The sequence below is a fragment of the Anoplolepis gracilipes genome, chromosome 11, assembly GCF_047496725.1.
Source record: "Anoplolepis gracilipes chromosome 11, ASM4749672v1, whole genome shotgun sequence".
Taxonomy (NCBI): domain Eukaryota; kingdom Metazoa; phylum Arthropoda; class Insecta; order Hymenoptera; family Formicidae; genus Anoplolepis; species Anoplolepis gracilipes.
The window spans coordinates 4,880,109-4,898,952 of NC_132980.1; the positions used below are offsets into that span (position 1 = coordinate 4,880,109).

Below are 18,844 nucleotides of genomic sequence, written 5' to 3' on the forward strand. Positions count from 1 at the left end.
AGACTAAATCGGGCCTTATGGACCCTCCTCCTTTCTTTTATGTGATAAGTGTTATAGTTTCTTGTTTAATAATTAATTGTATTAATTGTAATCAATCTTTTTTGATACTTGTAAAGAACAAAAAAATTTTTACAAAATAAAGAATTTTTAAAAATATCGATACAACTTGAACAATTTTAATACTATTAATAACATTTGTGCAATATAAATTATTTGTTATTTTGAAAGAAAATTGTGACAACTAACGAATAAATACATATGATCGAAAGACACTTGTTTGTAAGACAAATTTCGGTCGGAAAGCTGGTGACGAAGGACCGACAACACTCGGTCGAAACGGAGTACGCTCCACCGCTCACATCTGGATGCTTTACAGGTTCTGGATATCTCTCTTGCGACTTCAACTCTCAGAGCAAACTAGAAGCGAAAAGAGATATCCAGAACGCTGTGAGCTGTTTTAACAGCCGTTATTTGAGCGTTTAAAAAGGGCGCTAAGCGCCTCCGTCCTTGCCCGGCGGATGTTCTCTGGGCGGCGGACTTCCAGCGGATCGACGGCCGGGTAACAAGGGGTAGCTCGTTATAGTTGTATAACTTATACATAATGTTTAAAAATGTTTCCAAAATGTTACCTAATAATATAAAACTATCTATTATTTTAAAATATTTAAGAAATATTAATTCAAATATTTTTTAAATGTTATTCTTAATATTTATGCAGTATGATTATATTTTAATATTGTTTAATGTTTATGTAACATGTTAATTATTTCTAACATTAGATGTTAATTCCTTTAATTATCCCAACGGCGTATTATCTTTTAAGGTTCTTTTTGTTTAAATTTTTTGTCACCAACGATATAAAGCCTGCAAAGCGAAATTTTACAAAAAAAAATCTAATAATAGTTATCATCTATTTGAAACAATTTAAAACATTTAAACAACTATTTAAAACAAAAGCCCAATTTCCACATAAATTTAATTTAACTGAAAATTTTGCGTAATAAACGCATGTTTGATGTTAAAGCATATTATGAATAACGAAATGTAATAAAATGACTGCAGCCTTTACAGTGCAGCAATTTTCTATAATTGTGTCATTTACAATTAAAAATGATATAACTACATAGATATGCATTAATATATAATATTAACAAGAAAAAATATTTAATTGTTACTTGCAAATTTTTTCTTTAAGACAACTATGCGTTTTCTCTTCACACAAATAGTTTTCTCTTATTATTTTGTGCATAAACATATTGAAGCAAAATAATTGAAAAATAAATATTTTACGACATATTTCATAGTTTAATATGGGAAATTATTAAAAATTATAATCCTCAAATTAAAGTATGATATATCTCGTAAATTATTCAATTGTTTACTATCATACCCTTACAACTTTTACATAGTTTTGTAAAAAATTAATTTATATAAAAAATTAAGATAATTTCATTAACAAAGAAATAGATTGACCTTTATGTAATTTTAGCATATCCAAGGTTTAAGATTACATCCAAGATTAAAATAATAGTAAAACGTTTATCTTTTTACTCCTTTAGGTTAAACAATTTTTATATAAACCATTTTTATGTAAAATTAATATTTATGAAGATATCTTAGAAGTTTTTGATAACTCACTCTATATATTTAAATATACATATATACATATATGTATAGGCAATGTTTTGAAATATTAATTATATGTACATTTTATAAACATATTTAATTATCCCAACAGCGTATTATCTTTTCAGTTTTTTCTTATTCAAATTTTTTGTCACCAACGATATAAAGCCAGCAAAGCGAATTTTTATAATCAAAAATCTAATAATAGTTCTCATCTATTTAAAACAATTTAAAACATTTAAACAACAGTAGATATAATAAGAGAGTTCTAATACAGGGATCTGAGGGGGGGTAAGGTAAGCGGGGGGGACAAGGCGAGGTACCTCGCTCCCCGTACTGACCGGGGGGGGGGGGCCAAATGTCACCCCCAGACTGAGGGGGAAGGGGGAGGTACCAAATGTCCCCCCAGATTAAGGAGGAAGGGTGGTACCAACCCCCCCCCTGATTGAGAGGGAGGGGAGGGGGGAGGCATACATATGGTTCCGCACGTGGAGGGAGTGTCCTCTCCGACTGACTGCGGAGGTCTGATGGTGAGAGAGAGGAATGTCAACTGTTATAGATAAAATAATCACCCCACTCTGTTTATCCATAATGTATATTTGCAATAAATAATTACGTTCGCAACGCGGTAGAGGGAGAAGATGCTATAGGCGTTCGCAACGCGTTAGAGGAAGACGGTGCGATAGACGTTCGCAACGTGGTAGAGGGAGAAGATGCTATAGGTGTTCGCAACGCGTTAGAGGGAGACGGTGCGATAGACGTTCGCAACGTGGTAGAGGGAGACGGTGATATAGGCGTTCGCAACGCGTTAGAGGGAGACGGTGCTATAGGCGTTCTATATAGCGTAGGACAAGAAGATGGTAGGAAAAGGAGATATGGGTGCGAGAGAAAAGAATAGAGAGAAAGGAGGATAGTGGAGGCGCGATAAGACGGAGGCTAAGGCGTACGCGAGAAAAAAGATAATTTTTGTATGTTAAGTTTTTTTATAATATTAAATGTTATCTTATTATCTAATTATATTTAATACAGAGGAAGAAGGATGGGATAGATGATGAAGGTGGAAATAAGTAATATATATATATATATATATATATATTTAACATAAATTTTTATTTAAAAAGTGTGTATGTGTACACATATAAAGTGTGTGTGTGTATGTTTTAAAATTAAAAATTTAAAAAGATATAAAAATTTGCCAAATTAGCCGGTCATTACCGCTGGCAGATACAATTCCGTGATGAACGATTTGTACGCGCCGACATCTAGGCTTAAATTACGCAGCGAGGTCGATAGACAAAAGATCCTTTGAGTCTTTATCAGTTTTTTCAACACATATGTGTATGTGTGTGTGTGTACGTGTATTAAATGAGTTATGTACAAGTCGCTTTCTTCTTTCTTCTAAAAAATCTTTTCTTCTTATTCTTTTTATCAGTAGCAGCCACTTTTTGAAGATGCCTTATTTCCGGAACATCTTTAAATCGCATATGTTCTATATCGATATTTTCATCGATCACATCACATAAAAAATTTATATTGTCACGGATCTTGAAAAACAGTTTTAGCGATCTTGTATAAGTCCTTGGTAAACCAATTTCACGATTTTGTAAAAATTGCACTATAGAATTCATGGCACTACCGAAGGCGTTGTAGTTTATGCGATACTAAACTATTCAAAAGTTATAGCACCGTGTGTGCGACTGTCGTATGATGAAATCGATTCAAATATTCGGTTACAAATGTATACGACAAAGCGAGAGATAATATTTTGGCTAAATGATAACATAAACAGAACGCCGACAGTACGGATGTTTGCACTAAAGAATAACGTTTTGCATAGCGGGTAGACATTATCATGTATATTTAATTTGATTATAAATGTAATCAGGCGTTCTATAGTATGATGTGGTGTATGTGTAGGACAAGGAGTGTATGATAATGATGATAAGAAAAGGAGAGCATGATGGTAGGAAAAGGAGAAATGGGTGCGAGAGAAAGAATAGAGAGGAAGGAGGATAGCAGGAAGGAGAGCGCGCATGGTGAGAAAAGAACAGCACTATAGGTGTAGGACAAGGAGAGTATGATGTGTAAGGAAAGGAGAGAGCAAAGGAGAAGGCGGCAGTAAAAGAAATATAAATGTATAAAAATTCCAAATTTATTTAAAAATAAAAAAAATTTAATTACAGAATATAGAAAATAATACTTGAAGTATAGTTTTAATGTAAATATGGGTTGATTGAACCTTCATGATGATGATTCGACCACCAATTGAATATTTTAAATACATTTTGTAAAGCGCAATTTCGTACATGTCTATCGCAACGCAGAGTAGCATCTAATTTATCTAAAGCAGGAACGTCATCATAGTGGTTATCCAATGTCTCGATAATAAGACCGATTCTCGCATCGTCTTCCAGTAAATTTGCCAACCATTCTCGTTTTTCATGCCCCTTAACATACACTCGAGAAGCTGCATTTTTCAACGTCACAGCCTCAGTGATTAAACGTTTGACCATGTAGTATGGAATGTTTCCATCTTCCCATTGCAGATTGTGATGTTTTCCTATCAACCATGAGCAACTTGAGATCTCTCAGATCTCGTGAGCAAACGGAATGGTGTAAGACTCGTAAAAATATAATGAGACAGTACAGATCCTTGAGTCAGAATCGCAATTTCTTTCACGATAAATTTTTCTTCGATAATAAATCCTTGAAGATCCACAAACGTTGGCACAACCATAATGAAAAGATATTGGCGAGAACTACGACGAACGACTGATGTTAATCATCGAGTATCGCAAGTTTTATGTTTTAAGATTGGAGGGGATAATTATTTATAGAAGATTTGACCGTTGGTTGATAAAACGAGCGTTCCTGCTCGGTTTAAGAGCGCCTTATAACTTCATATAATATTCGGCGTACAATTTTGGTTGTAGGATAGATTTTTCTTGTATCGCAAGTTTTAACATTGGAGGGGATAATTGCTGATTCATGTAATTTTACGTACTACGTTTGTTAGAGGATTGTCACATTAAAGAATAGGCGAAGAAAGAAATAATAAAAATCAGTAATAAAAAAGACAACTGTCGCTCCACACAGCATTCATACAGATAATTATAATAAAACGATTATTGAATCAACACAATCAAATAAACATTAAACAAACATGTATCGAACATTGATCAACATCGATTGAAACATCGATTCAACCATGTTTGAACCACTATCATACATCAAACGAACGTCGATCAACATCAAATAAACCTCGGTCAACATTAAAAACGAACCATGATCGGTTCGTAATCAACTGTCATTGATCGACTACTTGTTTAAAGATGTTAAATATTCCACGTCTATTGTCTGCTGAAAATGCAAACTAACAGAAAAATGCATCACGTACTGTAATATATTATTCACCACACAGATGTATACAATGATAAGATATATAATACTTGCTATAAGGAGAGGATAGAAAGAAAGATAATAACGCATATGTATTTTGACAATAGTTTATTATAAATATGGATTGATCAAACCTTTATAATAATGCTTCGACCACCAATTGAATATTTTGAATACATTTTGTAAAGCACAATTTTTATATGTTTATTGCAATGCATAGTAGATTCGATTTTATTTTCAATCGCGTCCAATTTAAATAATATTCTATTTAACTTTCCTAAGATTAGTTCCTTAAATTCTGAAATAAATTAATATTATTTAGTTTATAGAATATGAATATAATTTCTGTGTTTTCTATATTATACGTTATGCAACAATTATATTTTTGCATACTACTTTATTTATAGAAAATATATAAAAGTATTAGTATTTTTTAAACTTACCATGAGAACATAGATTTTCATTTTCTATACGTAAAGCAGAATTTTTTTTATAAAAGATGTACTATCTGTAACAATTTTGTTGTTATTATTAATATCTGAAAAGAAACTAAGTATTAGTATTTTTTTACAAATATCATATAACGTTAATAAATTGTAGCTAATGCTCACCGTTTTTTACGTTACATTAAACAATATGTTTTCGTCTAATATATTTCTTCCAATATGTTTAGATGTACTCTGTAGCTCTTTGTCATACGACACAAAATTTTGTTTCTGTGGAAGAGCGGGCAGAATTTTTCCTTGCGTAACACTATTTTTCTTTAAAGAAATCTACATCTTTTTTCAGAAGAGAAAGATAAATATTTTTTTTGGTTCTTATACGTCTTCTTTTTTTCTCGTTCTTGTAATTCATTTGAAGATAGACCTGTATCATTATTTGATGTATCTTCTACCAAAATTAATTTTTGTATACCTTCTTCGTAAGTATCTGAATAATTTTAAATAAAAGTGTAAAAGAAGTTATAAAAATTATTAATAATATATGCAATATTACATGTAACTAATAATACATACAAATTTATGTTTGATATTATTCACTTACTTGCAATGCCAAAAATTTTTACTGGTAACTCCTTCCAATCTGACTTTTCTCATAATATCTCTCTTGCAGTTATAGCTTTATTAATACGAAGCATTGTTTGTTGTAAAGTGACTAGGCCAAATACATGTAAACGTATCTGCGGTGTACCATGTAGCAGGTATTAGCTGCAGACCATCATTAAATTCCGCAATGATATATTTTTCGTCATCCATTTCTGTGTTGCGCAAAATGAACGAAGATCATGTAGAAATTATGTATACATATTTTATTATAAAAATATGTATATTATGTTACGCACAAAATTATATTTCATGACATGGTGATTTATATAAATCTTTTACATATTTCAATTTTGTACCAATAACACAAATTTCTTTATTTTTTTGTGTAACATTTATAATCAGAATATATTTACCGTTTCATAATAAGCAGCAATTATTAGAAGAATTTTTACAATTAATAGTAAATTTTCCGTTTGATATTCTGAGATACTACGATTCAACATCAACATTATCAAGTATTGGACCATTCTTGTGTAAATTTGTACATGAATATATCTTATTATTATTATTATTATTATCATGTTCTACAAATAAGAAAATACAATTTTCAATTTCATTATACCTTTTAATCAACTGTTGCAATGGCTTTTCATTTTTCCGTAACTGTCTTTGATTCTACTATTTACATATTTGCCCTTGATTAAACAATTATTAAACCCGGTATGACCTTTTATAGATAATGTAAAAGATTTGACAGGTGCATCGCATTATTAAAGCAAATAATGAGACTTTATTGTCAAATCTTTTACATAGTTGTTCAAACATGGTTGAATCGATGTTTCAATCGATGTTGATCAATGTTCGATACATGTTTGTTTAATGTTTATTTGATTGTGTCGTGATTCAATAATCGTTTTATTATAATTATCTGTATGAATGCTGTGTGGAGAGGCAGTTGTCTTTTTCATTACTGATTTTTATTATTTCTTTCTTCGCCTATTCTTTAATGTGACAATCCTCTAACGAACGTAGTACGTAAACATACATGAATCAGCAATTATCCCCTCCAATGTTAAAACTTGCGATACAAGAAAAATCTATCCTACAACCAAAATTGTACGCCGAATATTATATGAAGTTATAAGGCGCTAGGAACGCTCGTTTTATCAACCAACGGTCAAATCTTCTGTAAATAATTATCCCCTCCAATGTTAAAACATAAAACTTGCGATACTCGATGATTAACATCAGTCGTTCGTCGTAGTTCTCGCCAATATGTTTTCATTAAGGTTGGGTCAACGTTTGTGGATCTTCAAAGATTTATTATCGATAAAAAAATTTATCGTGAAAGAAATTGCGATTCTGACTCAAGGATCTGTACTGTCTCATTATATTTTTACGAGTCTTACACCATTCCGTTTGCTCACGAGGTCTGAGAGATCTCAAGTTGCATGGTTGATTGGAAAACATCACAATCTGCAATGGGAAGATGGAAACATTCCATACTACATGGCCAAACGTTTAATCACTGAGGCTGTGACGTTGAAAAATGCAGCTTCTCGAGTGTATGTTAAGGGGCATGAAAAACGAGAATGGTTGGCAAATTTATTGGAAGACGATGCGAGAATCGGTCTTATTATCGAGACATTGGATAACCACTATGATGATGTTCCTGCTTTAGATAAATTAGATGCTATTCTGCGTTGCGATAGACATGTACGAAATTGCGCTTTACAAAATGTATTTAAAATATTCAATTGGTGGTCGAATCATCATCATGAAGGTTCAATCAACCCATATTTACATTAAAACTATACTTCAAGTATCATTTTCTATATTCTGTAATTAAATTTTTTTTATTTTTAAATAAATTTGAAATTTTTATACATTTATATTTCTTTTACTGCCGCCTTCTCCTTTGCTCTCTCCTTTCCTTACACATCATACTCTCCTTGTCCTACACCTATAGTGCTGTCCTTTTCTCACCATGCGCGCTCTCCTTCCCGCTATCCTCCTTCCTCTCTATTCTTTCTCTCGCACCCATATCTCCTTTTCCTACCATCATGCTCTCCTTTTCTTATCATCATTATCATACACTCCTTGTCCTACACATACACCACATCATACTATAGAACGCCTGATTACATTTATAATCAAATTAAATATACATGATAATGCCTACCCGCTATGCAAAACGTTATTCTTTAGTGCAAACATCCGTACTGTCGGCGTTCTGTTTATGTTATCATTTAGCCAAAATATTATCTCTCGCTTTGTCGTATACATTTGTAACCGAATATTTGAATCGATTTCATCATACGACAGCCGCACACACGGTGCTATAACTTTTGAATAGTTTAGTATCGCATAAACTACAACGCCTTCGGTAGTGCCATGAATTCTATAGTGCAATTTTTACAAAATCATGAAATTGGTTTACCAAGGACTTATACAAGATCGTTAAAACTGTTTTTCAAGATCCGTGAAAATATAGATTTTTTATGTGGTGTGATCGATGAATATATCGATATAGAACATATGCGATTTAAAGACGTTCCGGAAATAAGGCATCTTCAAAAAGTGAGGCTGCTACTGATAAAAAAAATAAGAAGAAAAGACCTTTTAGAAGAAAGAAGAAAGCGACTTGTACATAACTCATTTAATACACACACACACACACATGTGTTGAAAAAACTGATAAAGACTCAAAGGATCTTTTGTCTATCGATCTCGCTGCGTAATTTAAGCCTAGATACCGACGCGTATAAATCATTCATCACGGAATTGCATCTGCCAGCGGTAATGACCGGCTAATTTGGCAAATTTTTTATCTTTTTAAATTTTTAATTTTAAAACATACACACGCGCACACACACACACACACACACTTTATATGTATACACATACACACTTTTTAAATAAAAATTTATGTTAAACTTATATATATATATATATATATATACAGGGTTTCCCAGAACAACCTTCCGTCCGTAAAATGACATATTCCTGACACAATTCTAAGACAATTTTTCCTTTACCAAAATTTGATTTGAAGCATAGTTTTTGAATTATAAGCAAAAATAGTTAGCAAATCACACGTCGAGTATAGAAGGCAGGCAGGAGCGGCGCGGCGCACCGCGAGCGCGGGCGCAGCTGACCGTGCGACGAGTGATTACCACTGCATGAGTCGCTAATTATTTTATCTTATAACATAAAATTATGTTTTAAATAAAATTTTGATAAAGAAAAAAATGTCTTATAATTACGTCAGAAATAAATGTTCCTTAAAATAACGTCGGACGCTGCAATCAGCTGATTGCTACACGCGATGTGTCTCTCAGCTGAGCCGAAAAATCAATATATCGATCGGTCTGAAGTCGTCAACGACAATGTCGATGACAATCGAAGGAGCGTCGCCGTCGCGGAGACGGTTATTTTTCTCTCTCTTTCTCTCACTTACTCTGTCCCTTTCGTTTACGCACGCACTCAGACACACACACATCGCGTGTAGCAATCAGCTGATCGCAGCGTCCGACGGCCGGCGATCCGGAACAACTTTTGGTCATTAAAAAAACGTTATTTTAAGGAACACTTATGACGTAATTATAAGACATTTTCTTTCTTACCAAAATTTTATTTAAAGCATAATTTTATGCTATAAGATAAAATAGTTAGCGACTCATGCGGCGGTAATCACCCGTCGGACAGTCAGCTGCGTCCGCGCTCGCGGTGCGCCGCGCCGCTCCTGCCTGCCTTCTATACTCGACGCGTGATTTGCTAACTATTTTTGTTTATAACACAAAAACTACGCTTCAAATCAAATTTTGGTAAAGGAAAAATTGTCTTAAAATTGTGTCAGGAATACGTTATTTTACGGACGGAAGATTATTCTGGGACACCCTGTATATATATATATATATATATTACTTATTTCCACCTTCATTGTCTATCCCATCCTTCTTTCTCTGTATTAGATATAATTAGATAATAAGATAACATTTAATATTATAAAAAAACTTAACATACAAAAATTATCTTTTTTCTCGCGTACGCCTTAGCCTCCGTCTTATCGCGCCTCCACTATCCTCCTTCCTCTCTATTCTTTCTCTCGCACCCCATAACACGTTCTCCTTCTCGCTATCCTTCTTCCTCTCTATTCTTTTCTCTCGCATCCATATCTCCTTTTCCTACCATCTCCTTGTCCTACGCTATATAGAACGCCTATAGCACCGTCTCCCTCTAACGCGTTGCGAACGCCTATAGCATCTTCTCCCTCTACCGCGTTGCGAACGTAATTATTTATTGCAAATATACATTATGGATAAACAGAGTGGGGTGATTATTTTATCTATAACAGTTGACATTCCTCTCTCTCACCATCAGACTTCCGCAGTCAGTCGGAGAGGACACTCCCTCCACGTGCGGAACCATATGTATACCTCCCCCCTCCCCCCTTTCAATCAGGGTGAGATTTTGGTACCACCCTTCCTCCTCAATTTGGGGGGACATTTGGTACCTCCCCCTTCCCTGTCAGCCGGGGTGGGACATTTGATCCCCCCTCTACGGTCAGTACGGGGGGCGAGGTACCTCGCCCCGCTTACCTTATCCCCCCTCAGATCCAAGTATTAGAACTTTCTTATTATATCTACTAACAAATATTTAAAACAAAACTCAATTTCCACATAAATTTAATTTAACTCAAAAACAAAAAACTAGCTGAAATTCTTGCTAGTTAAACTTAATTATTTAACTTGAATTATTATTTATTGTATTTTTATATAACCTTTTTTTTTTAAGAAAAACTAAAATATTTTCATAAAATATCAAGTTGATAAAATATGATGCTTTTGATAAAAATGTCATCCGTTATAGAGCATGTATTTATCATGTATTTCAAAGAAACTGTACTTAAATACGCACAATTAATGTACGTTTCGTTACATTACACAAAATGTTAAAATAAATCGAAATTAATCAATAGTACTTGCTTAATAGGTAATTACTATTTATAGTATATCACATATAGCCAGATCGCGCAAAATTTCGATTTTAATTATATATAATCATATGTAATCACAAAAATCCATTTTTTCTCATTTTAATTATAGTATGTAAGAGTTTTCATGTTATTTACATAACTATTTCTATTTCTCTCGACTATCTAACAATAACTAAAAATTTTTACTATAAACTGCTATAAAATATGTATTCACAATATTATAAGATCATCACTACTGATCACTAGTGTGATACAAGTAGAAAAGATTTGTTTCTCAAACATTATTGCCTAAGTTATAATACAATATCTCTTTATTTTATTTAAACAAACCATATACTGCTATTCTTCTATTCTTTTATTTTTTTATTATTTTTTTTATTTTAAAGACGAAATACATATTTAGAATGAAAATATTGTTCTTTGTTTCTCATTTTCGTTTTTGTTTTGTACGTAAAATTATGTGACAATTGTGAGAGAAAACATACAATTTCCAGACTTACAAGTGTACAGTCCAGAAGAAAGGTGAGCAGTATGTAAGCTTTTGTAGTAGATGACATGCTTTTGTGCTCTTTAAAATTGACAAGATTATATATCACAGTAAATCTTGTATGCTTTTAAACAGAGAATTAATTATACGCAAATAATTTGTCGCGATCATTTTAAATTATATTTTTTTTGAGTGTATTTTACTAAATTTATTTCAAAATGACTGTAATGTACTTACTTAATCAGGTAATAGCTGGCACTGTTGACTACAATGTTATCAGCGTTGTAGCGATCGTTAATTTCAGATGCACGTGCAAGCAATTTTATTGGGCAACCAAATGTGACAAGTATCGTAAAAAAAATTTTATCAATTTTATATTTATTAATATAACATAATATATAATAAAAAATAATAAAATATATTTAAAAAAATATATAAAAAAATTAACATTTTGCATGTTTATTTTATTAATCTAATTATTTTATTTTACTATTTTCCGTTTGTCATTTTAATAAAAAATAAAGAAGGAACTCAATAAAAGATATCTTAGAATTTAAACAAAACAAATAATTAATAGAAAATGGAAAAATAAGAATCAAGCGTAGTAAGTAATGCGCAAATTATTTTATTTAAAATAAAATCTGAAAGTTTAATTAATAAATACATATTAATATGTTTTTATTATAAGTTTTAAAAAATAACTGTTTTATCATATTATTTATAATAATTTAATAAAAAAGGCAAACAGTTAAATTTGAACGAAAGCATAAACAATAATAAAATTTTTTAAAAATTAATATATGTATAATATATAAATATATATTTATATTTATTCAATAATTACTGAACAATAACTATTATCAATACGAAATATGTATACTGCTAATACGGATTCACAACAAAATACTTTTATAGTAATGCATGCGTATTCTTCGTAGCATGTAGTTATTAAACAAAATTATACTATTGCGTCAATATCATCTTATTTCGCAGTTGTGTAAGCGGATCTTTCTTATTTATTGCATTGATAATAAATCGTTATTTATTAATATTGGCTTTCAGTTAGCTCTATTTTTGTATAAAAACATATTATTTTTCTTATATGAGTAAATTACTTATTGCCATAATTGCTATATATTTAATGTATAATATATTGTAAAAAATCGTAATATTTAAACTATAATATATTTTTTATAAAAATATGCTATATGTCTATATAGCTACACAAATTATATTATATAAATACATTATATATATATATATATATATATATTATATAATTATTTACTACATATATTATATATAATATATATTATTATATTTTATTATAGATAGTTAAATTTGTATTATATTAATTTAATAAATAAATAAATATATATATATATATATATATACACACATATGTATGTATATTTATTTATTTATTTTTATTATATTTAATTATTAGTTAATTTTTTATAAAGAACATTTTTGGAGATACTATTTTGATGACAACTTTTTGTAAATTAAATATTATATTTTAAAATTTTATTATATTATAAACGATATTTTTACTATTAAGTCAATGTCACATATTCTTTTTATCTGTTAATATTATTTAATTGTTATAAGTGTTGCGATAAAAAATGACGCAGTACTCATGTGTATGCATGGCATATGTTTTCATGGCTATTCTCGCAACTCTTCCAGTGTCCCTTCTTTTCTTCGACGTGTACTGCCATTTTTATTTTTTTGACCGTTTTTACGTAGAAGGATAATTGTCCCCCATATTTTCTTTCTTTCTTCCTTTTCTTCATTTTATTAATCTGGAGTGGATAAATTAAATAGAGTATACTTTTTGCTTCTATTAACTTATTTACTTCTTCGCTCTTTATCATTCTCGGCATCTTATATTATCGAAAGCAACAATAATTGACAAGTGCGGCGGGCATCGGAGAATACATTTGTCAAACCAGTGAACTCTAGTGAACAATCAGTTTTGGTAATATATATCTCTTTTCTTATCGCGAGAGAGACGCTCGAAATAAATCGTGTCAAGGCTTTTCTGTCCTTTTTTCATTTTAACGTTAACTCATTTTAACAATCTAAAGGGAAGGTCGTGATAAATTGCCATATTCCAAAGTTTGTGAAAATAATTACAAGATATTTGTAAGAATTCATCGTTAAAGAAACAGTAAATACACTGCAAAAAGAAATTCGAATTCTCTGTTGCAAACGCGAATGCAAATCTACAAGACACTTATATTACCTGTTCTTATGTTCATACAAATTTTAACAGCGTGGGAATTTGCAATTTCAATATTTATAATTCTCACAAGTTAAGTGTAACGTTACAAATAACAATAAATTAATTTTTCGTTTGTATTAGTGATAATATCGGTATTAATAGTGTTACGAATCGCAGAGTTTGTGTGACAAAACAAATATTTAATTAAATATGGATGCGAAATTCACATTGGAAAATTAAGAAGAACAAATATTTACCGACACAAAAAGTGCAAGCTTAAAATATTAAAATTTTCAAAAAATCTACACAGTATATACTAACAATAACCCAGCCAGCAAAAGTAGTTATTTTGACGTCAAAATAACTATTTTTGCTACCTGGGAAAATAATTTTTATTACAAAAATGTAATTAAACTTAATATCTTTATCTTTCATGTGGAATTATTATATTAAGAAGAGAAAAAGATAAAGTTCGGATAACTTTTAAAAATGCTTTTAAAGTCATTCTTATTTACTTATTGCTAGTAGAAGAAAGAAAAATTGAAAGAACTCTAATAATTTTTATCATGGTTTTTTAATTTTACAAATATAAAATGATAAGAAAAAAAAAGTCTTAAAACCTAATTGTAATATAAGCATAAAAACTTTTTTACGTTTTATGTCGCATAAAAAAGTACATTTTTATTCATATTTCAGGTACTATACAGCAGATACAGTACATCACCAACATGATTGATTTTATACGACAGCTATTCAATTATACTGAAATTTTAAACAATATTGAAGGTGAGCTTACTAACACTATAAAGAAAGTCAATTTTGAAATATAGATTCCTCTATTCACGAGAAATATGCTGAACGAGATAACATAAATGTACTATGAATTTATTAAATGCGATCAATTCTTGCAACTTTATAAAAGTTCTTTTATCTATTCATTATTGTCTATATCTATTCTATTTATATTAATTTATACAACATAAAACACTTTTTATAGTCACGAAAACATTAATGTTGTCCAGTGCGATTCTGTCAAATTTCTTTTGTGTGATAAGAGTTATAATTTCTTGTTTAATAATTAATTGTATTAATTGTAATCAATCTCTTTTGACACTTGCAAAGAATAAAAAAAAAACTTTACAAAATAAAGAATTTTTAAAAATGTCGATACAACTGGGACAATTTTAATACTATTAATAACATTTGTGCAGAGTTGGGAATGTTACTAAGAAAGTAACGATTCGTTATTTTTTTGCCGTTATTAAAGATATTCACTGCCAGTATTGAAAATCTATACGTTACATACACACTAGGTCCACTTACTCGTTAATTGTGGAATGAGAAAAAGACCACAAAGAAATAGAAGAAAAACTTATTTCCTGGACTCGCGCATCTCAGAGTTAACAAATTAGACCAGTGCTATAAAATTTCAGCAGTAAATAACAGAATAAGCAAATTAATGGTTCTCTGCACATTGGATGCAATAAGCGATATTCAACAAAAGCTCTGTTTTTCTAGGTATTACATTTAAAAGCAGAGCTCTCATTGGATATTACTCATTCTGCAGTTTAATATTTAAGAAAAATCTAGTATGTCAGAACCATAAGATGTGAACACAAATTATAAGGGAACGTCGGGTACAACCGCGGGGTACAGTGGTACAGAGTCGATCAATAAACTTGTGTTTTTTCTTATAGTGGATATTCCAAAGAATATTTTTTTAATAAAAAAAACATAGATTTATTTTTTTTTAATATGTTGAAAACTTGCTCAATGCTTACATTGGCCGTTCTTACATTGACCCCACGGTCCCCTATATATATATATATATATATATATATATATATATACATATCAATATTGACATTAATCTTCTTGTGAAATAAAATAAATAAACCTTGCACTTTTAATTATATGTGATACCTTTAACGCCCTAAAGCGCGCGATTTATTGAACAAAGATAACTAAAGTAACGATAAAAGTAACGTTAAATTCGTTACCGTTACTATAAAAAAGTAACGACGTTACACATAGAAAAAAGTAACGATCGTTACCAAAAATAAGTGACAGTAACGCGTTACTTTCCAATCCTGCATTTGTACCATATAACTTATTTGTTATTTTGAAAGAAAATTGTGACAACTAAGGAATAAATATATATAATCGAAAAATACTTGTTTGTAAGACAAATTTCATAAATAATGGGAAAATACAACAAGAATCCTTTTATTTTATGTATATAATATTATCTATATAACGTTAAATTATTAAATGAGTGTAAAAAATATAACTGCAATAGTAAATATTGCATTAAGAATTTAAAAAATATATATATGTATATATGTATAAGGTTAAACTCTAACAAGGAAAGATAATGTCCCCCTCCGATTTTAATGCGCTTTAAATATGTGGTAATTTATTTTTACTACCTGGACGTAAAAATGGGTTAATTCTAACGGGCATATACATATATATATATATATATATATATAATCAAAATAATAAATATTTCTAATTTAATAATTCATTTGTTTTAAAAAGGTTTCAAAATTTATTCATAAAATGTAACAAGTTATTTATATTGCACAGGCGCTATTAATCAGAAATTTTCGACGTGTTTTATAACTTTTCATAAAAATAGACAAATTATATTTTCTTGTATGACAGTAATAGACACCTGGCCTTTAATGGGGTCTCCGGGTCCTATGTTATGTATTATCAGCACATATTTGATATTCGTATTGAAGGTTGGACCAAAAATGATGGAAAAGAAACCACCTTTTCAGCTGAAAACCGTTATAATCTTATATAACGCGTTTCAAGTGCTCTTCAATACTTGGTTAACATATTTGGTAAAGTTATGATTTCATATCTCTATCATTAAATGCGTGACAAATTGTAAGATTTGATGCAAAATAATCTCTAAAAATTATTCGTCCATTTCAGATATTTAGTTTCATTATTAAATATAAACATTTGTACTTTCCTTATGGATGCAATTTTTATTCATTACATGATGCAGAAGCCAAACGTACACAATTAGTGGTAAGCAGTTTGTTCATAATTTTTAATAATTGTAAATTGGATTAAATTTTAACAATTTACAGTAAACACATTTTTTAACGATATTATGTATATGTTTCGACGAATAGTTATTACAAGGTGGATATTGGTATTTCTTCGCAAAAGTAATCGAACTTCTAGACACGGTAAGCAAATAATTATATACAAATAAAATTAACTAATAAATTAATAATTAAGTTTAATATGCATTAATGGATTCACAAAGTTTTTGCTAAGACATTTGGAAAAACAATTTGCATTTGTAATTTCTTGCTACCGTTATCTTTCAAAAGTTACACCATTCTTTCGTCATTTAACAAAAGCAATTATATTGCCTTATAGAATTAAAATTTTTATTTTTATTTTTGTGTACAGTTGCTATAAAATTTTTGTGGTGCAATCACTTTAAAAAGGATAGTTCTATATGAAATAATATTTATGATTTTGAGATTAAATTACATTCTATAAATCTTTACTTTAACTAACAAATTGTTTATTAATTTTAAAAAGCTAAAAGTGCTTTCTGCAATTCATGAATCTCGAAATATATTAAATTTATTAACGTTTGACATAGCCAATCCGTTTAGAATGTTCAATTTCATAGATAAATACATCTAAATACCTAATGAAAATTTTATTGTGCGTGTGTTAAATATTTTCTAAATTTATTTATTTATTCTTTTTATTAAATATAATTTCTTTAATCGCACAATTTTATATTAAAATCACAATAAAAATTATTGAATGTTACAAATTAAAATAACATTTAAATTAAATTATTAAATGTCAATTAAATATTGATGAAATAATATATTAAAACATAAAAAATATAAGAAAATATTGAGACAAAATAAAAAATAATTTATAAAGAAAATAAAATTTTTAATATAATATTCTACTTTTCAAGGTATTCTTTGTTCTGAGGAAGAAACAATACCAAGTGACTTTTCTTCATGTTTATCACCACACCTTAATGGCCACTTTCTCATGGTGCTGCTTGAAATTATTACTTGGTGAACAGGCTATTGTTGTAGGTTTCTTGAATTCCATAGTTCACGTTATTTTGTACATTTATTATTTTATCGCGGCACTTGGCTCCAAGTACAGAAAATACCTGTGGTGGAAAAAATATATGACCTTGATTCAACTGGTAAATATCTCTTAAAATATTGATTAAATTGTCAAAGTAATTTTAAAAATTATTCAGCATCTCATTATTATTATTTTATGTTGATAAAATCATGAAACATTTAATAACAATAGGATTCGTAGTATTATATATTTTAGAACATTTTTTTTATTTTATTCCTTTCAATTATTTTCTTTAATTAATGTATATGCTGCTGAATCTATTATATTGTTAACATTATTAAAAACATTGTTTATATAAATCAGATTTAATAAATTTTCTTTTATAATTTTCAGCTACAATTTGCACTAATGTTAGTCTACCTAATGCTAACATTGGCCATGAATTGTCAATCATCGAAGATTTTGACCTATTTCTTCACAATGAACGTGATAATCTTCATTTACTTGTTCAGCGACTTTTATCGAAAATCATACAAGACAAAGGTCCAATAATAAAAGTTCTCACAGTTGTGAAAGAATACGGACTTATATTCGAATTTGTTTATATCTAAAATTTTACATAATAAACGCATGTTTAATGTTAAAGCATATTCTGAATGGCGAAATGTAATAAGATGACTGCAGTGCAGTTATCTTCTATAATTATGTCATTCACTTTTACAATTAAAAATAATATCTGTACTATTTGTTAGAAATACATAAATATATAATATTAACAATATACAGGCTGTGCCGTATCATTTTAATGTACATTTGTCCTTTAAAGTAGATGTTAAAATTTTTGTTACACTTATATTGTAAGGCTTCTTATATTATACATATTATGCTGCGTCTCTTAACTTAACTCTTAAATAATTCTTAAACTTAACTTGAAATTACTGAAGATAATTAGTATCCAATGTTTC

The 18,844-nt window shown here is 29.6% G+C and overlaps 1 protein-coding gene across 6 annotated transcripts in view; it reads left to right on the forward strand.

Annotated features, from left to right (window-relative positions):
- Nucleotides 1–18,638, forward strand: part of LOC140671147 (very long chain fatty acid elongase AAEL008004-like) — a 63,429-nt gene extending 44,791 nt beyond the window's left edge. For 3 of the 6 annotated variants that reach the window (XM_072902283.1, XM_072902284.1, XM_072902285.1), the window contains exons 4-8: nt 16,532–16,636; nt 16,731–16,829; nt 16,937–16,993; nt 17,755–17,997; nt 18,273–18,636. In XM_072902283.1, coding sequence (XP_072758384.1) covers nt 16,532–16,636; nt 16,731–16,829; nt 16,937–16,993; nt 17,755–17,997; nt 18,273–18,431 — 663 coding nt within the window. In that variant the 3' untranslated portion in view covers nt 18,432–18,636. The other 3 variants (XM_072902287.1, XM_072902281.1, XM_072902288.1) reach the window with 3 other exon arrangements.
- Nucleotides 18,639–18,844: the final 206 nt, after the last annotated feature.